The following is a 26,203-nucleotide window of genomic DNA, read 5'->3' as shown; positions in this document are numbered from 1 at the left end:
AAAGGGTTGAAAGAATAATGCCGTTAATGCGAATAATATTATAATGATAAAATTATGTATAAAATTAGGAAATAGAATTTGAGGTTGCAGAATTCTGCAGGTGCAATTGAGGTAAGAGGGTCTGTCAGTCAATTTGCTCCCAGAATTACTCAGAACTGTGTGTAAATAAACTTGGTGCTCCAAGGAAACCAGTTTTAATTTGATAACATTTCTCCTATGGCAGAAATAGAAAGGCAGTTATCCTTTTGGTAGTGAACAAGGTTCTGCGGCATTGATCAGAGTGTAAGAGGACTTCGGGAGGAAGTTATCACTATTGTAGAGGTAGGTGTGTTGGGAATACAATGTTTTTCCTGATATTGTGATACAAAATACCACAGGAGTGCTACAAACTCAGCTGTACATTGAACCCTAAATGCTTGGGAAGCCCAGATACAAGTGGAAGTCAGACAAAATGGAGATGCAATTTAGCTTTTATTATGAAGGTATCTCTTGGGGGCCATTCCCGTCACCAGACTACACCAAATGTCACAGAATAATAATGGCTACATAATACTTAATGAATTTCGATTTATGGCTGCAAAATTTCTTGATTGGTGGGAAATATATGTACTAAAATAATCTTTTTGTACCAGGACATGCACACTGTAATTACCTCCTCAATGATGTGTGAATGCTATCATTCTTTTTCCCATAACATAAGGGAAGCATAATTTCAACAAACTATAATTTATACAGTATACCATACATTCATACCTGAAAACTAGAAAGAAGTAATTAAACCAACATTTTTTTGACAATAGTATTGTTATGACCATACTGACTTTTTATGTGTACGCACTGTTTGTTGTGTTTTGATTATTGTTATTATCATTTCTAAAATTATAACATTTGTTTTTATTGCAGAGGGATGCAGATGTTGACAGGAAAATTCAGGATTTTGTTGTGACAAAGGGAGGCATTATTTGCCTGCTTCCTCAGAAGAAGATTGAAGCAGTGATAGTATTGCTTGGGTGTTTTTATGTATTTAATGTATCATACACCCAATGAAAAGCCATCTTGAGTTTTCTAGGTCAGGCATTGCTTGAAAGTGGACTGGGGTATGTTTCCTCCCTTTTTTAATGACTTGGCAAATGCCTCAGTTCTTGCTGAATGTAAATTCAGGACAACCTTGTAGGTGTAGCCAAATTGTTGAAATTTTTTTCATGGAAGTTTTCTTTGTCACGAGTGAAAACCACCCTCAGTTCTTGCTGAATGTAAATTCAGGACAACCTTGTAGGTGTAGCCAAATTGTTGAAATTTTTTTCATGGAAGTTTTCTTTGTGACGAGTGAAAACCACCCTTCCAAAGGATTAGGTCAAGTCATTAAAGGCTGCCACTAGCAAGGTAGACAGAGTCGGAGTCATAATCAGAAGCTTGAGAATTGATATAGCTAAAACATGTTAGTTCATTATTGCTCTTACAACTCTTTTGCTTCAATCTAATATACATTGTCGGAATTGTTAGCAGGAGAACTTGACCAACTCTGACAATCTTATTTTTTTGTCAAAAGGGAAGTTATAAAAGAAACCTTAATTGGCTCCAATTCTGGTGAGCTTTAATCAGGGAAACCCTTTACAACTTCAATTTTTGATTTTCACTATAGGTTTAAGTGTTCCTGTGATGCTGATTGTGATTTTGACTTTGTCTTTTGTGAAAACCGTTTTAAGAAGTAGTTACTTTGATCGCACTGAAGACAAGTGGCCAATTTAATTCCTCTAATAATTCTAAATGTTCAATCTAGAAACGTTGAGATTAACCGAAGATAATGTTGCATAAAATAATAGGTTAGAATATGAGTTGTTATGATGTACACAGATCACAGTAACTTATTCAGAACTGAATAAATATTTGAAATAAGCCTTAGTTTGGTTTCATTATTTGTCAATACCTAATTAAGCGAAAAAAACTGTAGGCCCCCACCCAAATTAAAAAAACTATAATGGCCCGATATGGGGCTGAATCGGCTACTTTTGGAGGGGTAGTTTTTAAGAGGGCCAAAATTTGAGGGGGCTGTTTTGGCTACTGGAAAATCCAAAATGGCCCTAGTGTTTTCCATATTGACCCTTTACATGGTCTAATTTAGCCCCGATACAAGGGCCAATTTAGCTCCAAATTTTGGTACCAAAACAGCCCCATCTCAGTGGGGCTGAATTGGCCCCAAAAACAGTACCATTCTGGACTCACCCGTTTCGGCCCCATTTTTGGGGCCAAATTGGCTCTTTTCATTTTACAATGCACTAAATGCCATACACGATGTGTCTATAGCATGGTAAATCTTGAAAAAGTGACCGTTTATGTCTTGTAAGGACCGAGTAAAAGGTGACCGCGACCGGTTAATGGAGGTAACCGCTTAATAGAGGCCAGTTTTACAGTAATTAAGGGGTGCGATTTCTGGGACTTTGGTAAGTGACCGATTATGTTCGACTGAACAATTTCTTTTGCGGAATACGTTTTTTTTTATTACACATTTTCTTGGCTTAACCCTTTTCCTAACAGGATTCGGTCTTAAAAAAGTCCGCTTACTTACCCTTGCTTATCTTTCTGTGCTTCAGAGGTGAAACTATGGCATAACATCGTTCAACGCTGATACAAGTCAAGTGCATAATAGAGGACACGCCCGACACAATGTCACCAAGCTGATAGTATTGATACAGATTGTTCCTAAAGTCTAAGCTGAGAATGAAGTATATCCACAAAGGAACGGAGAATAACCCAACCAAAAGATCAGCCACAGCCAAGGAAAAGATGAAGTAATTGGTTTTTGTTTTAAGCTTGGAAGTCGTGAGAAAAGCGATGACGACCAGTAAATTGCCTAAGATGACAAAAAGAGAGAAAAGTGGAGTCTTAATCTTAGTAATACAATGTAAAAGACACATCGGCGAACGATAATTCGTGTTTAAATTAGTGCTTGTTCGATGTGATACCTGGTTGGTAAATGCCGTTAATTAAACCATGGTATTTATATTCATTTGCTGTCGAAACAGCCGATAGTAGTATTTTGCAAACGGTGATTAATTTTATAATGCATATATTTCTTATGGAACTTTTAAACGTGGATATATTTAACATTGTATGAACGAGATTGGGCGTCAGTTCGCGATGACACGTTATGCAGCCCCTATCATCCTATGTTGACCTGTGACGTCACCAGTACGCCCATGACCGCAGAGCGAAAGCAAGTACAAGCAATCAGTTTATTTTGTAGACGCCTCTCCCCGAGGGACGGTATGCGACACATGTATGTGACGTAGGCTTTTGTATATTATGCTTTTGTTTCCCCACTACATTACTCCGCCATAATGTTCTTGACCATTTTCCATCAAACTGCTGGGTCTCTCCACAAAATTCACTTAAAAACTCGATAATGCTAATCAAACAGAGGATTTTCCTTTTAATCTAAACGCTTAAACCCATATTAACATCAAGGTATACAAGTTAATAATTTTGATACAACAAAAGATAACACTCCAAACGGCTGTATTAGGGTGACATTTTAGTTTTGTTTTGAATTTTGACATTCATATAGGGTAAGGGGGAGGTATAGACTTTCAAAAAAGTCCTTCGTCGGATTTCATATGGCGCGGGACGAAGGACTTTTCATACTTGATTGGCGCCAATTTTACCGACCCAAAAACGGGTCGGTGCGCTTGGACCAATCAGAGTAGCTCCCAAGGACCCTTGGGGATAAAGCTGTCACTCACAAGCACTAAGCGCATTAAAACGTGACTTGCGGTTCAAATTCCAGCATGGGGGCGATTGCGAAGTGGAAGGTGTTGACCGGCCAAACACGACTCATAAGCCCGTGATAGTGTGATACGTGACCTTATAGTTTTGCTCTAACGAGGATATCTCCCAGTGATTTTGCTCTTTTATATGAAATGATAGGAGGCTCGTCGTATATTTCTCTCAGTAGTGGTTGATCTTGAATTAAGTGCCATTTGCTCACTAAAATCAGTTTTTAACGTTCTGCAAAGCAGGGTGGTATGTGGTAACGAAAGGCAGAATTTTCTTTCGCACTTCATTGTTCTTTTGTAAAGCTGACTTCCGTTCGGTAAATTTAACCTCAGAGGTGATTTTTTCTATGAGATTGTGAGGGTAACCTCTAGCGCCAGGATACTATTCGATCGTCGTCTGCTCTAGCGCGAAGGCAGGCGTTTTTTGAAGTTGTAGATGTTTTCATAGAAGGATTTAGCTGAGGAGTTAGTTCTCACGAGTCTAAGTGCTACGCCCTTTATGAGACCTTTTCTGACCCCGTGAGGGTTTCAGGAAGAGAAATGCGTGTATTGAAATTCTCTGTAGATTTAAAATTTGTGCGGATGTCAAGGATTCCTTGATTGTGAAATCTCCTTTCCCAGTATTGACTCGAGATTGCCACAAGGTTTTGTTTTTTTCCGACCCTCTGAGCTCGTCAACTTCCGCACAAAGTAAACAAATTTGCTCCTTCGATGATGGAGATACACACATACGTTCAATAGATTTAGTCGGAGTGGAATCAGCACATTCTGCCATTGAAGTCAAGGACTCGCAAATGAAACCTGAAACCCCAAATGCGAGTCATGCCACTCCCCATTTTTGGCGCGAAATGCAAACGGAAACCCATCAAGCGAGACAAGTCGACCTCTCGCGACTTCGTTGCTCGCGTTCGGCCGCTTCGCGGCCAAACAAGGCTCGCTCGGCTCGCCAAGAGGTCGACTTGCAGTAAGTCTAGGAGAGGTACAAAAAATATATATATTTTCGTAAAAGGGAAAATCATCTCGAAAAAAACATGCACACCGAGTACCCTAAACAATATTTCTGCACTGGCGTAAATATTTCATGCGGTTTGATAATTCTCCAACCTGCACATAACTTTTCTAATGGTCCATCCTTTACAGAGAATCGCTCATCAAAGCTTTGACGTTGTTTTATTGAGTATGCTCAGTGAAATGAAATGCGCGAACATTTGGCTTGTGTTGTACATTTACGTTATGCGTGAGATTTACTCCATAAGGTTGAGCATGAATAAAACTGAATAATAAATGAATAAAATAAAAATATATATATGACTTGATGAATTTAGGCACTAGTGCATGTCTAGGAAAACGAAATATTCGACGTTACAGCAACTTTTAATCTGCAGTGCTATGATTATTTACTACGTAATTTTGGGCCACTGCACTCTGGTGGTCGGTCGCTAGAACGATGCCCTTGTACTGTTGTCTGCAGGACCAAGAGTAGTTTAAATTTTCTTTATTATTATTATTAATTGAAAGACATGGGAGCTTCTACCACCCAAAAGATAGTTATTTTTCTAATAAGCTAGATTTACATTTTCTATCGTAAAATTTTTCTAGTGTTAAGATCAGATTTATTAGTAGCAAAGCTTCATAATTATTTGTGCTAAATGTATTGAGTTATTTCAAGATTCCTTTTGCGCACCTCGCGCTTACCGCGAATTGGTTAACAGTTAAGTGTAATGATCAATCAAATGAATATATATACAAACCTATAACGATGAGGAAAACAAGCGCTGAATATATCCCCACTCCTGCATAAGCCCAGCTTGGCTCTATCAAAACACCCATTCCACCTGCTTGCTGAGATTGATTTGTAGAATTCTCCATTGAATTTTTTACTGAATGAAACTAATTCACAAATTCAAAGAATTATGTTAGATCATTCATGGATTTGATAGCAGGTTAACATTACGGCTACAAAGATTTAACAGCTAGTCCACGAGGTACTGAACGCAAGGTGATAATCATCTCATGTAGAATAATTGTATCATAAAAAAAAAAAAGCAATAAATGTTTATAAATTTTCCTGATCTCATTTCATAAGAACGAACTGGCCCCTTATCTTGGACATGGTGTAGTATAGCAGCTCATATGTCATAGCATCATAGCTGTTTTTGGAAAAAACGTTTTCGGGTTGTCCAGCATCCAACCTATTATATTTAGAATTTCCTCTGTTTGCCATCCCTAATTATTCATAGGAGATAAAGAAATTTCTGGTCTAACGTGAGAATGGGTTTTTACCAACATCATAGTCACTAAACCAATCAAATCGCTAGAGAGCTACAACACAAAATTATCCAGGGTCTTGTACAAAGCGATCTCAGGAAATCTAACAGGTTGAGGGGAGATTCCAAAAGAAACTATTTGTTACCTTTTAACATTTGCGTTAATAATCCGTATTATACAATCCCATATCTCACTTTAAAAAAGTCCCGCCTCTCAGGGTGTCTACGTACAAAAAAAGGTATGACATTAATACAGGAAAACTCAATAGAAAGTAGGTTTTTTACTCTGGTAACCTGCGAATCCTACCCTGAAGACAGGCGTCTATAAACAAAGTAATCCTGCATCAAGTAATTTCACGCGTTTACATCAAGATTTGAGCCTTTCTGGATCGGGAAAACCTCTTTCGCGACATTTGATTACTAAATATGATTTGTTATGATATAATTAAACTTTGCATGCGATTTAAATATTTGAAACAAACCACCTGCGAGAGATTCAATTGTTACATAGCTATCTCTTTGTATGCAGTCAAGTAACTTTCTTCCTCCCCGCTCGCGATAGAAGAAGGCCAAAGAGAAGACCGACCAACGCTCACCCGGCGAAGTTTTCACTATTGCTTACTATTAATCATGCCTGAAGTCTTGAGAAATGTTTTATTGGGAACTGACCAATGATCAATCTCAAAACAGGAACACATAACACTGGTGAAAATCGATCTGTAATAAACGTTGCCATCGTAATCAGTTATAGGGGAGGGAATAAGTGTCATCAAGTTAAAATCTGAAATCGAGCGACATTTTTTGTCTTCGTAAACAAAAACAAACAAAAAGAAAACACCCGGAGGAGGCGGGAGGCTGCCTTCCACAATTCTAATTGAAAGAGGGTCACACCCACAATATAATAATCCAACAATGGTCATTCATAAAGTTCGTCACGAGACTTCCACTACCTTAGTGGGTTATAGCATCTGAAAGGCTTTCGAAGGCTGCGACATGGCTACGTTTACTGTCGGGGATCGATTCGCCAAGTCAGCTAAGGGCAAAAAAACAGGTTATCGCGGATATACATCTTGATATTTCAAAACGTGTTTTGGGTGATATTCAGTCTTGCATTTTGTTCTACCTGATTCAAATCGCGTTTTTTTAAAAATGATCAAATCGCTAGAAACATTCAAGGACGGAGGTTATCTTCCGTTGAAGAGTCCCAGAGGCAGGCAGCTGCATACTCGCGGACTAGAAAAAGTTGAAATTCATAGTATGAGAAAAGTGCAGACTAAATAAATGAAAACTTGAGAATCAATTTGAACTTAGCCAAATGCAGATCTAAAAGTTTGGAATAAATACCTTTTAAATAACAGACCATATCGCAAGAATAACACAGAAGAAAGGAAATAAATCTCAATAATAATTTTTTTTTCACCATTTTGAAGCTATCAGCTCCTATTTATTGTACAAATTAAGGCCACCTTTTCTATCGCACAAATTGACGCATGTTTTGAAAAACAGCCCCGTCAACGAGTATGTCGCAGGTCTTTGAAAAAGGATTCTTATTACGCAAAACAATGGTAAAAATCAATTGAATCCCTCAAAGAGCCATGAAATTATTAAACTAAACATTCGTTACAAACGTTAGCCTTGTATGTGAAAGCCAAATTCAATGACCAAAAAATGGAACAAAATAGACCCCCCTAAAAGGAAGTTTTGATTTTAAAAAATTCTGGACACGAAAGAAATGAACAAAAAGTATTCTCGGTTTACCACCATGCCTTAAAGTAGCATCTTTGAAAGTGTAATTCTTTGTGCGGTCTTTCAAGTGGAACCACATTTTCTTTGATAAAATCCATAAACCGCCCTAAACGCAAGTCGTGATAGATTTCCTAGCGGCAACCGAACTAATTTAATGTTATGTAAATTAACGGCAAAAGACACACCTTTCATTTGTCTGTGCAAGTGAAAAATGCTAAAATGTAAGATTCAATTGCAGCGAAAAATGGAAAAGGCAAAAAAATAAGAAGGCAATTGATCCACACAATACTCTTATGATGTATGAACTAATACATTAGCAATCAAAGACCCTATATGATCACGATAAAATACATACCGAATGAAAAAGAATTTATACAGAAAAAAAATCCACCTTTGTTGGTTGTTTCCCGACATTGATAAATGCAATTACGTTTGGTCAGTAAACTATTCAAGGGTAACGCATTTTGTCAAAGCAAATAATTTCTACATGTATCGAGTGATATCCTCCTTTCTAATAGAACACCTGTTCCATTCAGATGTATAAGTAATTTTATTCTGCCGGGTTATTTGATTACAAACAGGATGAAAAAAAGTCTAAAGCATTCAGTGCCAAAACGCCGGATCAAGAAGTTTTCCTCGACAAGCTGCAACTGACTGAATGATAACTTACCTTAGGGAAAACTCGAAGTATTTTCTTTACAGTAATATGACCAATGCAAAGTTGGCAAAACACTATTGGCGTCTACACTCAAACCAAAACAATGAACCAAAGATTTTAAGTACCACGAGGTACCTGAAGCGCTTCGTTGTTACAAAGTGTTGGTATGCAGGCCGAACAGTAAATTGAAACCGAAATATTTAGCCAAACAGAAAAGAAAGAAAGAGAAATCACACAAAAGTTTGTCGCAAGCTCCCAATAAAAGTAAAATAGATCACGTAGCGAAATCGCGAAACTGAATTCTGAGACAGAAGTTTACTATTTTGAATTGTCACCTACTGATTTTTTAATAACTGTTCTTCGGCAAAAGACGTAAATAAATTCAAAATTCATGCAGATTCAAACAATTCGCGGAACAATGACTGGAAAGGTTGGTTCTTTTACATCAACAGTTAAGCATGTGCTATCCTTTCTCATAAACATTCCAACAAAGTTACTTTTTTTTTCAACGGAAGCTATAGTCATAAACTGAAGTCAAGTTATAAATAATTATTTAGCGATGCTGATTCTCAATTAAACCAAGCTGATTTTGTACAAAATCCATGTACGTAATCAAAAGCTTTACTTTATTAATCGCCCTATAGACATCAAAGTCGAGTCTAGAGTCTTACCTGTCTCACTCACAATCCATACCTGTCTTTGTCAACGATTCTGTTTTGTACTTTAACATTTTATCACATGTATTACTTAATAACGCGAAGAAATTGTCACTAGATCTTCCTCCAAATAATCGGGAATTCTTTTTTGACTGATTATGCCATAAGTACGTCAATCATGGCCAGTTCAAAAACCATAAAGTAAAACATTGCAAATTATGGCTTCCAGAACTATGTAACAGATTACAACGTCTGTTTACATGTACCTCCAACAAAAGAAGGCTACCGTTCTCCTTTATTACCCCAAATTAGAATGTTCTAGTCAAGTTGATGTGTTTTTAGCATTATTTTGACCTGTTACACTAAATAAACTCAGGACTCAAAGGCATCACCCGGGGAGACAACGCAGGCAGGTGCACACCGAATAACTCACCTAAGCCATTCGTCAAATTTTGTTGAAAGACCAGAAGAAAGCTGAGGTTTTTTCATGTCACACCTCAACCTACTGATCTATCTTTTCTCTGTACCACGCTGTGCCAATTGACTCCTTCGTTCCTTTCGCCCATGTAAAGGGATAGGGATTCCGGAATCCGTAAAAATTATTCTTGTGGAATCCGTATTCCGGGAAATTTTTGCATGCGGAATCCGGTATTCTTGGCTTTGGAATGCGGAATCCCACTAACGATTGGAATCCGGAATCCACTGACAAAGAATCCGCAATCCAGTAACAGGAATCCGAAATCCACCGCGTTGAATCCAGAATCCAAGACAGTCTTGGATACCCTTACATGGGGCGCCTCCTTCCTCAGAGCTGCGATTCGCGTCAGAGTTTAGCAAATGGGCAAAACGTGAATCAGCATTGCAGGAAGGGTAACGTGACAAAGGTTTTGACAAATGTGACGACTACTGCAGCTTGAATGACTTCCCTACTACTCAGATAAGGGCGTGAAGGGGATATGATCGAAGGACGTCAAAGGCCAGCCACAGAAAAATCAAGTAAATTCAGCATACATCTGTATTACATTGCTGAAACGAATAAAATAACGCTATAATTTCGATCTTTAGCAAGAACCTCTTCTCAGAAGGTGACTCTCAACTTTAACAATTTTCGAAACTAAAGAATTGTGCTCACAATCTTAACGACGACTACTGCAGCTTGAATGACTTCCCTACTACTCAGATAAGGGTGTGAAGGTGATATGATCGAAGGACGTCAAAGGCCAGCCACAGAAAAATCAAGTAAATTCAGCATACATCTGTATTACATTGCTGAAACGAATAAAATAACGCTATAATTTCGATCTTTAGCAAGAACCTCTTCTCAGAAGGTGACTCTCAACTTTAACAATTTTCGAAACTAAAGAATTGTGCTCACAATCTTAACAAGAAGCCGTTTTTTTTCGGAAAAGGAAATGGTTGAGTGGTTTCAAAGCCAAAAATCGCGGCAACTATCAATTCAAGATTAGCTCCATGCGATGGAATTCTCTCCACGGTGTCGGATGGTGTAATTGTATAATTGACCCAAAGAATGAAAAGGGTATTATAAAAGGATCCAATTTAAAGAATACGAAAAACTTTGAAACTAACATAACTGGGCTTATCCCTTTGGGCTCAAGGGTTGTCATAACCGGGGGTGGTTGCCGGGATAAGCTCCCATTAGCTATAAAGTACTCCCATACGGCGTGAGTACTTATAGCCTCCGACAACCAAGTTCATCTCCTGGCCTGGTCGTGTGGCTCAGTTTCTGAGCCCGGCGAACCTGCCTCTACTGACAGGAGGAAGGGCAAAGGCAGGTTTCTTTTGCTCCTTAAAACCATTTGCATCCCGCAGATGGGACTTGTTAGCCTGAGAGGGCAGCTCATCTAGGAGAAATACAACTTTGATTTGTAGGTCCAGTCACTCTGATCACTGCCTATTCTGCGACTCTGTCATCCCAGGAGAAGTGAAGGACAAATTCTATGACGAACCGGCATCCATCGTCAAGGGAATCCCTGAGAAAGAGCTAAAGTTCATTCTCGGTGACTTCAACACCAGAGTTGGTGCTGATCAAAGCTTATGGCCCACTTGCTTGGGTCACTTATGCATCGGGAAGATGAACGAAATTGGCCAACGCCTGCTGGAGCTATGCAGTCATCACAGCCTCCGTGTCAGTAAAACTTATTTACATACAAGGCCCCAAAACAGAGTCCCCTGGAGACACCCAAGTTCTAAGCACTGGCACCAGCTTGACCCGATTCTCACCAGCCTTTCCAGCACCAAGATCAAACGCGGTTATCAGGGTTCTTATTGCGATACGGACAACTCCTTCGTCTGCAGCAGAGTAAAAGTGCGAACAAAGAAACTATCGCACAAAAAAGGAGGGAGGGCCTCTCATTGACACCAGCAAAACCCGTGAACAGGGTTAGGTGGAGGAATTTTGAAGTGCGCTTGAGGAATCTTTTCCAGGCCCGCTTGATAGATAAGAACACTGTAAGAAAGTTGTTCAAAGCACCGCAGGTTCATTTTTGGCAGGAAGACCAACAAGACCGCTAAATGGCTTGAATCCCACTCTGACGAGATGACACCAGTCATTGCTGAAAAGAGGAGAGCCCTGGCAGCGTACAAAGCCTGTCCCAGCAAACGCAACCTGCAGGCCCTCTGAGCCGCTTACAGCAAAGTTTGGCAGACCGCCAGGGAATGTGTAAAAGACTACTGGCCTCAGCCCTGCTCTCAGATACGGTCAGTGGCTGGTGCAGGCAACATTAAGGGGATGTATGATGGTGTTAAGCAGGCCTTAGGTCCAACAAAGAAGAAAACTCCCCTTCTGAAGTCCACCACAGGCGGCTTAGATGGAACGCTGGGTGCAACGCTACTCAGAGTTATACTCGAGAGAAAATGTAGTTACAGATGAAACACTGAACGCCATCAAGTGCCTTACTGTGTTGGAGGAGCTTGACAGTAATTCAGCCCTTAAACAGTTAAACAGGGCACTTGCCTTTGCCTCTGGCAAAGGACCTGGAAATGACAGCATTCCTGCCGAAGCCCTGAAGTGCTGGAAAGAAAACATCATCTCTGAGCTACATGAAATCCTTTGTCTGTGCTGAAAAGAAGGTGAAGGGAAACAGGACATGAGGGATGCAAACATCGTCACCCTGCACAAGAACAAAGGCGATAGGAGTGACTGAAACAATTTCTAATCGCCAATTTCCCACAATTATTCTCCAATCATGAACGCTTTGTATTCTTATTTAACTAATTTACTTGTATTAGCATGACAAAGTATTATTAAACTTAAGCTTACCATGGCGTCTCCCCCCTTAGCATCATAGCGAAGCTGTTTGCGCGAGTAGCACAGAAAAGGGTCCAAGTTTGGAGTCTACCTAGAAACGTGGTTTCCGATCCAACAGGTCAACCATTTATATTGTGTTCGCCCTCCAACAGCTGCAGGAGAAATACAGGGAACAACGGCAAAAACTTTTCGTAGCCTTCATAGACCTCACGAAGGCTTTTGACCTGGTAAGCAAAGACGGCCTATCCAAGATTCTGCCCACGATCAGATGTCCACCCAGGCTCCTCAGCATCATTAGAGGCCTTCCCGATGACACGAAGGGCACTGTGGTCTTTGCTGGCTCAATGTCAGACCCTTTTGACATCCGAAGTGGAGTGAAATAGCGCTTCGTCCTCGCTCCAACCTTATTTGGAATTTTCTTCGCTTTCCTGCTGGAGCAAACATTTGGAAATGCAATAGAGGGCATCTACCTCCGTCCAGGTCAGACAGAAAGCTCAAAGTCCAAATGAAATGTCTGCGTGATCTCCTCTTTCCCAACGGTGCAGACCTTCAGAAGCTCATGAACCGCATCAGCAAGGCCTGCCAAGGCTTTGGACTGACCATCAGCCTTAAGAAAACACAGGTCATGGCTCAGGATATGGACTCACCTCCAAATATTGCAATCACGAAAATTCACACATTCTCCTCATCGCTGGGGACGATTGCATGACGAGCCAAAAAAAACGTTCTGGCAAAAAAGACATACTGGTTGTGGCTCTCTTGAGCTTTTTATTTTTTAAATGGCAGTCTTCCTTCTTAAATGAACATGTTCTGTTCTTTGTTTGTTTGTTTTTGGATCAGTAACCGTCCACTTAAATAAAACAAGGCAACCATAAAACGTGGTCGGCCGTGAGTGCCCTGAATCCAGTCCTTGTCAAAAACTGGAGTTTATTTTGCGAGATTTACTCCGTTGTATGCGCTTGGAGCTATGCGAAAGGTGGTAAGTGATAACTGATTAGTTTGAATTTTCAAAGCTTCACTGTAAATTTATGAAAAATAAATGTGGTCGCGCCACAAGCGATGAAAAATGATAAGACAGTACAATAAGCGAGACATTCTATAGATAATCTTATTCTTACTTGAGACCAAGAGTTAAATTAATTCTTGAGGTTATGAATTTCGTCGCGACATGACAAAAACAACAGTATAGAAAGCTAGTTAATCAATATCTGCAAGCCAGCAGATCAAAGCCCAAATCCCGTTTAATTAGCGATTATGGTGTTGAAAATTGATAGCGGATATGCACAGAATATTAATGCAGGAAAAAATATAGGAAACTTTTAGCGCGAATATAGAGTGGCTCTCTCAAATAAACCCTCACTAAAAGCAACTCCGCAATTTCATAATTGAGATATTCTTAGCTGTCAATTTCCGCAATGGAAGATTTTTAATCATCTTACTTCTTTTAAATCTTAATTGACGACGCCAAAAGCATGAATTCGTGGCTAAGACAACAGGCCGCAATTTATTATGCTTAGAAACTTTACTGGGATCTTTCAAAAAGGAAATTGTCCTAACTTATTTTAAACAAAATCGCCTAAACCCATTCACAAGTAAATGCCGTTGTCACAAGAACAGGAAATGAGCGTGCGTTGGAATAAGTTACAAGTATTTAAATCCTGAATCTGTTTACGGAACTGAAAAGGAGTTAATTATTTTTGCAGGTGAATCTTACACGTAAAAACTCACGCTGCCCTTTGTTTGGCGAGAATCGGCGATGATTCTGTTCGTTTATCTGCGGATTGATCGGTTGAACCATACTTTTTAGAATTTACTGCAGAGGAAAGAGGAGCGTTTCACCTACATTGATACAGTTTGGCGTAGAATAAGCGAAGCATTGAGCTAAATTCGATGGATGTTGCTCTGGCGCTTGTCTGTTTGCTTTATGTGCTTCTCGCAATTGATTTGATTTGCGGATTTCAGAAATGGCAAGCAACTACAACCCAAAACGAAAAGAAAACTAGGTATAGGCGAGACGATACAGGCGGCGAGTTACGAAGAACACGAAGTGTGAGTAGGACCATGATGCTGTTAAACAGAAGTCTTAAAGGGTGAGAAAAAAGCGGGGGAACATGACGAATTTACTTATCAAGTCAAACTTCAGATTCAACCTCAGACTCCGAGTGCAGACTAAGCGACAATACACAGAGCTGTTACTGTAAAGCTTATGGAATTTTGACGCAATTTGATACAGGATACAAAAATTACAACTAATATCGTCTACTGATGTTTAGAAGTGTGCGAAATATGCATGACTAAAGCTTGGGTGGAAACGCAAAGCAACAGACGGAATATCGACAGCATTACTGTGCGTGTAATTCACAGGATGCAAATCACAAATAAAGTGTCTTAACCTAGATAAGAAAGTGTGTTTTTTTTTTGCCTAAGGAGTAAGAGATGACTATCACTAATTAACTTGACGACTAACCTGACAACAATTTTGCTTTTTGCTCGATTAAGCAGTCTGATTTTATTTAATTTTCGCTGTTATCAAAGAAAAAGCCGGTGAGAGAATAAATAAATCCACTCCAGGCGAAAAAAATTCCGGAAATGTTATTCTTTTAAAATAACTTTTGATTCTCGTAGTGCAGTCACAATACAGTTTTCGTATTGAATATAAAAAACCGGGCAATTATATTTACACTAAGAACATATGGAAAACCCTCTTCGGAACTATATCACGATGTTTAAGAATTGGTGCCGTTCTACAGGAGACAAGACACTGTCTTAATTGGGCAGGCAAAGTCTGTCCTTCTTAGGAGGATATCTCACTAAAAAAAACATAGTAAAAAAAGAAAGAAAAAGAGAAAGTAGAAGAAAAGAACTACAAAAATAGTTTTGCCTGATTTATTTGATGGCTAGTAAAAAGGCACGGCTCACTTGTGTATTTAATATATCAAAAACCCTTCTTGCAGAGATGTCGAAGAAGATAAAGAGATGTCAAAGCAACTTTAGCATAAGCTAAAGGCAAATTTAATAGCGGAGCTCATGCGAAAGAGCTCACCGACAGCTAAGCACCATGGATGATAGAATTCGGTTCAATGCATTCGAGGAATTTTGGTAATCATGTGACCTTATGTCCGACCATCCGTCCGCCCGCACCAAGGGAGACCAAATCTTCTTATCAGTGTGGGAGCCCTCAACCGACCAGTATGACATGACCGTATCCCGGGTTAAGGTGTAAACCCCTCAAGGTGTACATTCAAGATTGAGGTTTTAATCACATTGAATGAACTAAAATGAAATCGTAAGTTTCGAATTAGTTGGCGAGAAAAACTATCTGCCCTTTGCTTAAAAGTGGATGTGCTTTTTAAAGTTAAAGACATTATTAACAATACAGAAAAAGCCATGAGCGATTTTCTGGACTCAGTTGATGGTTTTAAGAGCTAAATCTCAGGTGAGCTCATGTAATAGGCTTATATCTTTTTGTCTGGCTAAATTCTGGTTTCATAAAGTCTGACTTGGATATCATTGGATGTTGAATTTATAAGATTCGAAACGGTACCTTGGTCTCACGATTACCAGGTTTAAAATACTTAACTTAAACCTTTAGTAATTTTCTGAACGCAAGTGGAAAAACATGTTTTAAAGAAGACTCGGTTATCGTGTTGGTTGTAAAAAGAAAGCTTGAAGCGAAAGTCTTGCTTCGAGATTATGAAACAATACGTACCGAAGCCGGCGCAAACATGAACTCTGCAAGGTTTTTATGATGAAAAAAAGAAAAAAAAAAGAATCTTCATAGACACTTTAGTCTCGATCCTGGCTTTCCTTCTGGCATGGAATAAAAAATGATCTCGCTGTAATTGTTTCGTTGGATTTGCTCTGCCGCTTGTTTTCGCTAGTACATTCCTTGAGTACGTTTCTCACTTATGGACTCCTGCGTGAATCAAATAAGCCTATTTTTGAGGATAAGCCATGCAGTGTGTATTCGATGTAAAGTCTAAAAAAATCTGTCACTTTCTTGTTTAAATTTTAGGCGATTTTATACTTTAAGACGGAATCCATCAGGAAACGGAGTAATGTTAATTTTCAGAGGACAAAAAATTTGTGCAACAGTAATTTAAACGATATCACATTCTTTTTCACTTTTCAAGGGTTATAGATATAATTAGTTATATATAATGACACCAAAGACAATTTCTTATGAGAACCCGAGAAAATAGGGTTTCAAATTTTACAGCAATAGCCCAATTCTGACATGACTGAGGCTTTCTGGTCATTTTTCTATACATGGATTGGTTTTCTTTGGTTTCCTTCCCTTCTGGGAATTGCGAGACAATGGAGTCGTGAAAAATTTGCAATTTTGACCCTAAAGTCTCGGAGTCAAGTTAGTATGTGTAATCAAATGGTGACGAGTGAAATTAGGGAATAATTTCACGCGCGTTTTGTCCAAATCCTAATAATTTCCCGAGCCTGAAGGACAGCCGAGGAGTACTAGGAACGAGTTTCCGATTCGGGCCGACTTCGGAAATTCTCGAAAACATCCAATATGGCGGCTCAAGCGTGGTGAAAACTGACAGCCAAAGGAGCCGTTTTATCGCCAGAGAAGCGTGATTTACGGTATTGTTGACGCAGTTTGCGTTTATTGTGAGTTTTGAAGTGTTCTTTGTCCTGTATAGTAAGCAATCCTTTTATAAATATCTTATCAATTTGTCTTGTCCCGCTGGCCGGTATTACCGAAGAAAATAGTACCGTCCAACGGGACATCCTGAATTTTAGCAACATTTGTTAGGAGGTATATCATATCTGGGTTTTTTATTGTTAAACGGTGTTGTAGAACTTGATTTCTGTAGGTTTCTACAAGCTTAGGATAACTGTACAGGAATATTTTTATTCATAAAAGTGGCCCTGTCCTTTTGACCGGTATTACCGAAGAAAATGGTAACGTTCAGCGGGACATCCTAAGTTTTAGCAATATTTGTTGGGAGGTACATATCATATCTGGGTTTTTTACTGTTAAACGGTGATTCTTTAGGTTTCCAAAAGATCAGGGTAACTAAATAGGAGTGTTTTTTTTTCGTAAAAAATGCCTTGTCCTTTTGGCCTGTATTATTTAACGAAATAGTACAGCCTAGCAGGACATCCTAAACTATGTCAGCAGTTGCTTGCGTGTATTACTACATGACATGCAGCTTGTTATTGTTACATTGTAATACATACCTTGCATACATTATTCTCACATTATACTGAAATTGTAGTCCAATTTTATCCTTGGTCTAACTTTTATTTTCTTTTGTTTCAAACTCATTATCATACATTACCATACCCAAAAACCTACCTACCTTGGCAGAAACCAACCTCGATTGTTGATTCTGGAGACTCTCTATTTTTTAACTTCCCCTCTCTCCTCAACTGTCAACAGCCCCAATAACCCCACAACCGGTCGGATAAATAAATCAAGTAAACAAGATCCTCGCGTTGCTTTGTGCTGCTCACTAATGTTCAAAAAAAGTTAAAAACTCTGAAGAGGAAGCTAGGCTAACTAGACAGTACATTGTAACTGTCTACCAATTTCATAGCAAGATATGCTTTGTTCTTCGTTCATGGACGAAATTACAGAAATTCATCAGCGACAAGTGTCTCAGTCAGTATGGTAGGTTTTGCTATTTCATCATCTTTGCAATGAAGATTATTGAATGGAAAGTCATTCATTATGCAATTCCATCAAAATAAATATGAACTTTTAAGTATTATCCTTCAAAACAATTTTCATACATCACTACTGTTACTGATTAGTTTGCAGAGTACCTCAGCAGAAAGATAATGCCCAACTATAAACAGTTGATGAAAAGAAGTTAGTTTCATTGTATTCTACCCCCTTTGAAATACAAGTCTATTTTTACTCTAAGACCTCGGACATTAACTAATACTCTTTTGTCTCTACTCTTTTATCTTTTCAAGATTTCCAAAACATGATCAAGCAACTGCTGTTGCAAACACTTTTGTTATAAACTTAAAGTACCAGGGGCAGATCCAGGATTTTTGAATGGTGGGCTGATGATACCAATCGTCCATCAAACTATACGTTATTAATTTTAAGTTGCTGCACTTTTGTCCCAAAACATGCCGATTTAGGAAGGACAATGGTTGGCTTCACAAGGTTTTTGCCTCCCACGTATTTCCATTTGTTTCCCCAAGTATTATATTTTTTGGTAGACTGCTCTAAAAAAGGGTGGCTAGCCACTCAATCCACCCCTCCTGGATCCAAACACTGACACATGTACTACCAATTCTTGTTGATGAGTGGAGAAAATAAAGCTTGAAAGCAACTCCAAACTCATTGTGCTCCTTAATAATTAAGTAACACAAGAAATCTAACGAGGAAATTATTTTATGTCAGGTAATTTTGTTTTCCATTTGTTTCAACGTCATTAGCATTCATTACCATACCCCAAAACAAAAAAACAAAAATTACCTGAGATAACAAACTAACTTTCAAAACACTTTAAAATGAGATAAACTATGAAAAATTAAAGACAAGCTTACTGAGCTAATTTAGGACGTCCTGCTGGGTGGTACTATTTTCTTAGCTTATACCATTCTAAAGGTCTAGACAATTTTCAAGAATAAAAACCACTCCTGTTTGGTTATCCTTGGACTTCAAATGTCAAACCAGAAAAAGGGTTTTGCAGTTCCCCATCACTGTTATACCTGAGTACTCCATATAGAGTGTCCCCCTGGGTGGACTCTCTTAGGTGATTACAACAACAAGGTATGAATTATTAAAACTATCCTTGTTCAGCTGTCCCCAGCTGGTAGGAAAAAGCCTTCAGAGGGCAAGGCATGTATTACAATGTAACCATAACAAGCTGCATGTCATGTAGTAATACATGAAAGCAACTGCTGACATAGTTTAGTATGTCCTGCTAGGCTGTACTATTTCCTTAAATAATACAGGCCAAAATGACAAGGCATTTATTACGATAAAAAAACACTCCTGTTTAGTTACCCTGGCCTTTTGGAAACCTAAAGAATGGCCGTTTAGCAATAAAAAAACAGATATGATATGTACCTCCTAACAAATGTTGCTAAAACTCAGGATGTTCCGCTGGACGGTACCATTTTATCCGGTAATACCAGCCAAAAGGACAGGGCCACTTTTATGAATAAAATATTTCTATACAGTTATCCTAAGCTTTCTCGATCTAATCTCCAAGCAAGCGAGAGTCAATGCCGTTGTAAGCGCGTTCTTGTCTTTTATGACGTTAAGGTCTCTAAATAAAGGCCCCGAGGGGGTGTCTCATTTTTTGTCTAGGATTACTCTGGCGCATCGTTTCTGCAAATTGATTACGTCTTGGACGTGCGGCTTCGGTTTGCTCCATGTGCCCAAGACAATAACCCCCGTAGTCAAGTATTAGCTGGATAAGTGAGTTGTAAAACAAACTTCTCAGCTTTCAGTCACAGAAATGTATCTGTTCTTTTCAAAAGCGAAGTCGCTTTCCTATATTCGATACCGTTGTTTAAAAACACTTGTCTATCTTTATGCCAGGTAGTTTAGTATCGGCTACAGAATCAAGCTCAACCTCAACTGTTCTCACATTAAGATTTCTGCCGTTCAAGCAGTTAGCCCCAAACTTATATGCTGTAGACAATCGCTTGCAGGGACGAGAATCATCAGCAAACGCAAACGCAAACGCAAACGCAACTTACATCTGAGCTTCTGGGAACGAAAACTCGAACTTATCCTATGTGGAAGACGAGCTCAGAGCACTAGCCTAATCACCAATTAACCGACTGCTGCTTTAGCCACGAACACTGAGATACACTTTAGAAAATAGAAGTAGTTGATTATGTAACTGAAAAGGAAGCAGCGTACTTACCACGGAAACTGCGAGATACTGTTCTCTGTGACGCAACCAGCAGTCAAATGAAAGTTATGCTGCTTGTTCGCTCTAATCAATGGTCAATTTTCTGTACGAGTCATAGAACCGTGAAATCTCGACATTTTGACACCCTTCCAATCGTGAGGTAATGAACCGTTCACCCGCTAGATCATTCTTTCAGTTGATATTTGCTTGAAAAAACGATTTTGATTCTAGCGCACTTGTAAAACGGAATAAAGATAAGAAGGCAGTCTTTGCCAAATCACTGATATCGTATCAGAGGATTATAGTTTTTGTTTGATATTAGTCAAAAGTAAATCAACTGCGGTAAACTGAAGATACAGTCCAGTTCAGAACATCAGGTTAAATTTTCAAAGCTATTCCCGGCGTTGTTTAGCATTGGTCACCCAGTGAAGGCCCTTACATAATGGACACCGCAAGAAAAGGATGGGCGGTTTTGAGTATTTTTAGAGTCGGGGGTATTCATTTTTAGAGCATATTAAAAGCCATCTGTGCATGAGTTTAAAAAAAGCCATTGTTTATGATTTTTCCAAAAAACTGTTGTCACTAAATAGTTTGGAAATGAATAAACTGGCGATGAATGGCAAGATTTTGAATTTTAGACCAGACGTCACATTCCCATGAGTTTAGAAAAAGACACGTCATCCATGTTCACTGAACTCTGCGGTAGCAGTCACCTGAGTTTGACTTTTGGGAGCCAGTTGAATAAATCTCAACAATTCGTTCGAGAAGCAATATCGTATGATTTCCTGACGATGGCGGATGACCGTCGAGTCAGAAACTCGGGCATTCACGTAGTTGTTCATTATGTAAGCTGACATGATTCAGCTGTACGGTGATGCCCTTCAGTCCTCCTCAATTTTCTAAACATCAGCCGAAGCGGGGTAAGTCTGTTTTGGGTTCCTTTGTATCATCTTCAAATGGATACCTATTATTATTTTAGCACAAAAACGTGCTAAGGTCGACACCGATCACTCGATCATTTTATAAATTCTCAATAACTGCTTATTGTGTGAAAGTGTAATGTTCATGGAGGATGTTGATGGAGATCACTATTTCTTAAGCCTGATCGCCCTGAAACAGTTCAGTTCAGTCACAGTTCAGTTTTTAAGTGTGGATCGTAGTGGATATTTTTACACTGATTAAATCTGTGAAGTTAATTCTCTTAAGGGTACGAGGAGTGTAACCACATGAATCAGAGATTTTTAGTAAACAAAGTAATTGCACTTTTCAGCTTTGGTCAAACTCAGGTGGTTGTGAGTTTTAGATTTGACGTTTAGACTATCTTGTTTGTGTTTTTGCGGTGATGCGAATCTCAGTTTGAAATGCCTGTATTTTTTTTTAAGTTTAATAATGAGAATTTGTGCTTTAATTGAAATCGATGTTTTTTTTCTTATGCCGTGATTTAAAGGTACTTGAAGTTATTCATAACTTGTGATTAATAATAGAATGTATAATTGTTAAGAACTTCCTTGAATGCATTTTAGTGTTGTTGAGAGAAGATGGTGATGAACAGCTTTTAATTTTACAAACAAAACTAATCCTAAAGGAAACATTGATGATACTGCATGTCCAACATTAAGAAAAACAGTTTGGCCTTCCTGATGCAACAGAGCAGCTTGGCCTTTTTAGGCTGTGGCTCTGTGAGAATTTTATTCTCCAGGTGTCTCAGACGGAAAGAAAAAATAGCTTTATTTTTAAGACATTCTTTAAGTGTTTAGTTCCCAGTATTGTATCGTGTTGCTCAAGTGCTCTTTCAAATATTGCAAGTGTTTCGCTTACATTTGAATTTAACCCCATCCAGATCCAGTGGGACCTTTAAAACTAACGCGTCAATTTTAAAAGTTTTTGCATAAGTCAGTTTCCGTTTGGCGGTTAGTGTTAGTTCTGGCCTTGAATGAAGATTCCATAAAAAGGTTGCGTTTACATAAAATTATGGAGATCTTGTAAGCACGAATTGAAATATATGAAATGATTCAGAAATTGTTTTGAATTGCGGATGAAGGTATGAAAGTGAACATGATCATCGCACACTTAAAAAAAACACTCCTGTTTAGTTTCCCTGGCCCTTTGTAAACATAAAGAATGACCGTTTAGCAATAAAAAAAAAAACAGATATGATATGTACCTCCTAACAAATGTTGCTAAAACTCAGGATGTCCCGCTGGACGGTACTATTTTCTTCGGTAATACCAGCCAAAAGGACAGAGCCACTTTTATGAATAAAATATTCCTATACAGTTATCCTAAGCTTGTAGAAACCTACAGAAATCAAGTTGTACAACACCGTTTAACAATTAAAAACCCAGATATGATATAACTCCTAACAAATGTTGCTAAAACTCAGGATGTCCCGTTGGACGGTACTATTTTCTTCGGTAATACCGGCCAAAAGGACAAGGCCACTTTTATGAATAAAAATGTTCCCATAGAGTTATCCTAAGCTTGTAGAAACCTGTAGAAATCCAGTCCTACAACACAGTTTAACAATAAAGGCTAGAGGTGATGCACATGCCAACAAATGCTACTATAATTTAGGATGTCCCGTTGGACGGTACTATTTTTTTTCGGTAATACCGGCCAGCGGGACAAGACAAATTGATAAGACATTTATAAAAGGATTGCTTACTATACAGGACAAAGAACACTTCAAAACTCACAATAAACGCAAACTGCGTTAACAATACCGTAAATCACGCTTCTCTGGCGATAAAACGGCTCCTTTGGCTGTCAGTTTTCACCAGCCTTGAGCCGCCATATTGGATGTTTTCGAGAATTTCCGAAGTCGGCCGGAATCGGAAACTCGTTCCTAGTACTCCTCGGCTGTCCTTTTGGACGGTATGATTTAGGCACAACCTTCATTCACGGCATTTTAAAAGTTCGTCGCCATCTTGACACTGATACGTACGGAAGGGTTGCCATGGCAATTTTGTAATCTCACATGTGAAATTACAAATTAACGCTGAAATTTCGCGCCAAAATTAAGGAGTAATTCGTCACCTATGATATTAGAATCTTAATATATCGAACGTGGGCTGTAGGCAAAACACAGATAAATTTTACGTCAACTTCATTCTTGATAATGATGTTCGAAACATCGAAACGTCCAGTAACGTTCTTAAGCTAAATTTTTCCAGTTAAATGCTTCAACAAGCAACTGACTATCAGAGCACTTTATGTATGGCTAAAGGCACTTCGTCATAACTTAAGCGCAGAATTGACCAAAAAAAGCAATATCCTTGTGACAAAGCCCCTTCAAAATGCCTGATAAGATTAATCTTATCTTTTTCCCCATCCTCAGTCGTTTTTCCTCTCGGAAACAGCCAGTCATCAGCAAAATTAGGAAATCGTTTAGAACACAAACCTTGCTACTCTAGTCCAGACTGCACTTCAAGAGGGTCCCCAATAGGGTTTTTCAATCCCGTTATCCCGACCCACAGTTTCGTGTAATCCCGTGCCCATTTTTGATACCGAATCTCGGCCCAATGTCACTTTAAAATCCCGAATCCCGAGCTTCAATTAAGGGAAATCCCATGTTACGAAAAACCTATTGGGGACAAGTGAGATCATTTATAATAATGATTAAAGGGTTATAACATCATTCCACACAAAATTCTTAATATCTGAGATACAATAATAATAATAATATTAAAGATCATCAAGAAGTTTTATACACATCATTTGTACCAGGCGATTTGGGATGATAAATTTTAACAAATGTTCCTCTGGTAAAAATAAGAAAAGCGATTAATGAAAATAATTTACACGATCTAAGTATACTCTACAACGCTCATTATTGCTTGACACCACCTTTATATTTTACACACACACGCTTTTATTTTAAAAAAATACAAAATTAACAACCCTATAGAGGATAAGCATTTGGAAATGAAGGACAAATATCGAGTTCACTACCTCTACTAATTTTTATATATTTGACTGTTTATTTGTTCAATCATTAACATTTTTGCAGGTGCAAAGTATTAGATGGTTAATCCGGTTTGATATCAAACTGTTGAAACGACACGAACTTTAGCAGAAGATAAACGCTGAAGCAACGATTACATTGTAATTGATCATCATAATGCTGACTGGCGTTTGCCAGTGGAAAAAATTGTAATATTTTGTCGGGTGTAGGATTGCAATAATGTACATTTGGTTCTGATCACCTGAGAAATACGCCTACATATATCTTAAATGAGATAGTACCCACCAATCCCAGGGGGGTGGGAGACTCCCTTACAAGAGGCTAAAGGGGATGTGCCGCTGGATCGCATTTTCACGACTGGAGTCACTACAATAGGGACGCATTTTCAATTGTTGGTTTTCACATGACGTCACTAAAATTCAAAAGAAAAAAAACTATCGATCCTACCGAGACTTTACTTTCACGATGCATTAGAGCAGCTGAAAACTAATTTTCATACAAATTTTCGCTTCAAAAGGGTTCTTGGTTTTGTGATAGAGTACGCTTGAATTTCTAAGCTTTTGCTTGACGCGGCATTTACATGATGGCCAAGAGAGCTGTCATGTAGGTTAAAAAAAATGACTTATTTCAGGAAATTTTGCTATCTAAACAGTTCATGTATTATAAGAAAAAGTATTACTTTAATGTTTATGAGTTTCTCGAAGAATACATTCACGCTTTTGTAGCAAAACTCGGTAACAGATGTTTCTGTTGGTTTCCGTCCGCCATGTTGGAGCTCATCCAGCTGAGCACCAGCATGGCGTCTCCATACAAATCTCTATAAGTTTGGGTAAAACATTTCTTCGGATATCTCATATACGAAATATTCCTCTGACCTGAATCTTAGGGAGGGCCTTTGTATATGTACCTCCTTTCATTTCCCAGATTCTGGACGTTATCTATCGAACGGTTTTGATTTTTATTTTGATCCATTTTGAATGGCGTGACACTAATTTTTAGGGTAAGTCGGGATTCAACATGGGAAGATTCTCGGTCAAAAGAATATCAGAAAGTTGTTGTTTATTAAATTTAACAATAAGGTTGCACTGACCGCATTACATTCCGTTCTTGAAACCACATTAGTAAGGTAGATGCATAAATAGAAAGTGACTAAGTTGGGATCGCGGAAATTACATTTTCCAAAAAGTGACTATGATGGGGTCTATAATTGGAAAAAAAATAGACTACAATGGGGTAGGGGCTCTGAAAGGACAGCGGCACATACCCAGCAAACATTAACCCAAGTACCCCCCCCCCCCCCCCCCCCACTCCACCCGTCCAGGCCACCAATAGCGCGATCGCATGTTTTAGTCCTATAAGTTGAAAAAATAATTTAAATGGAAATGCTGGATATTTTCCTCTTTCCTCAACCATCAAAGAATAATTCACTGAAGGGTCCATAATCAAGGAAAACTCCTATTAATTTATTCATTTGTACGCTATTCTTGTCGCACCCCACAGGTGCAACCTGTTATTGTACAGTTTGACATTAAACTTAAAAAAGCTAAAAATATATAAACAACAAGTATGATCTAAAGAAAATTATCATTCATAATTAAACGTAAAGCTAAAAACATACATAAACAACAAGTATAATTCAAGAAAATTTATCATCATTCGTAATTATATGTTATATAAGAAAAAAATTAGCGGTCGAGGAGAACAAAATTAGGAAAATTTGTTCCTCTAGCGACCTCGCACATTTTTAAACTGCAACGCTAGGGCGGTTAGCTATCGCTATATTTGAATTTTTCACCAGAGGGACAAGCTACACTTTAGCTTGGGACAAAACAGTTGTAACAGAATTTCCCTGCCTCCAGGGAACGACAGCAACTGCCACAAAACCTGCACCACTAATTTCTCGTAAATCACCCCAATTTTATAGAATAAACCATGGCTCCACTAACATTAGCAAAATCCTCTACCTACGGAACGACACCTTCAAAATAGAGACACCACTCTTAAAGCTGGCTCTCAAGAAAGCA

The 26,203-nt window shown here is 38.6% G+C and overlaps 2 protein-coding genes across 4 annotated transcripts in view; one reads left to right on the top strand and one right to left on the bottom strand.

The window, feature by feature from the left end:
- The window catches only part of LOC140933221 (adenosine receptor A2b-like), a 70,619-nt gene that overhangs the window by 17,748 nt on the left and 26,668 nt on the right, over positions 1-26,203 (bottom strand). The window contains exons 1-4 of one of the 3 annotated variants that reach the window (XM_073382737.1): positions 9,116-9,267; positions 6,187-6,263; positions 5,525-5,663; positions 2,567-2,851 (exon numbers count right to left, since the gene is read on the bottom strand). In XM_073382737.1, coding sequence (XP_073238838.1) covers positions 2,567-2,851; positions 5,525-5,642 — 403 coding nt within the window. In that variant the 5' untranslated portion in view covers positions 5,643-5,663; positions 6,187-6,263; positions 9,116-9,267. Of the gene's footprint in view, positions 1-2,566; positions 2,852-5,524; positions 5,664-6,186; positions 6,264-8,141; positions 8,231-9,115; positions 9,268-26,203 lie in introns of those variants that run through there. The other 2 variants (XM_073382738.1, XM_073382736.1) reach the window with 2 other exon arrangements.
- LOC140933222 (uncharacterized) overlaps positions 1-26,203 on the top strand; it is a 100,066-nt gene that overhangs the window by 47,860 nt on the left and 26,003 nt on the right. The gene's annotated exons all lie outside the window — the stretch shown is intronic.

This window comes from Porites lutea, chromosome 4, assembly GCF_958299795.1.
Source record: "Porites lutea chromosome 4, jaPorLute2.1, whole genome shotgun sequence".
NCBI classification, from domain to species: Eukaryota; Metazoa; Cnidaria; class Anthozoa; order Scleractinia; family Poritidae; genus Porites; species Porites lutea.
This window is presented reverse-complemented; position numbering and strand designations above follow the sequence as displayed.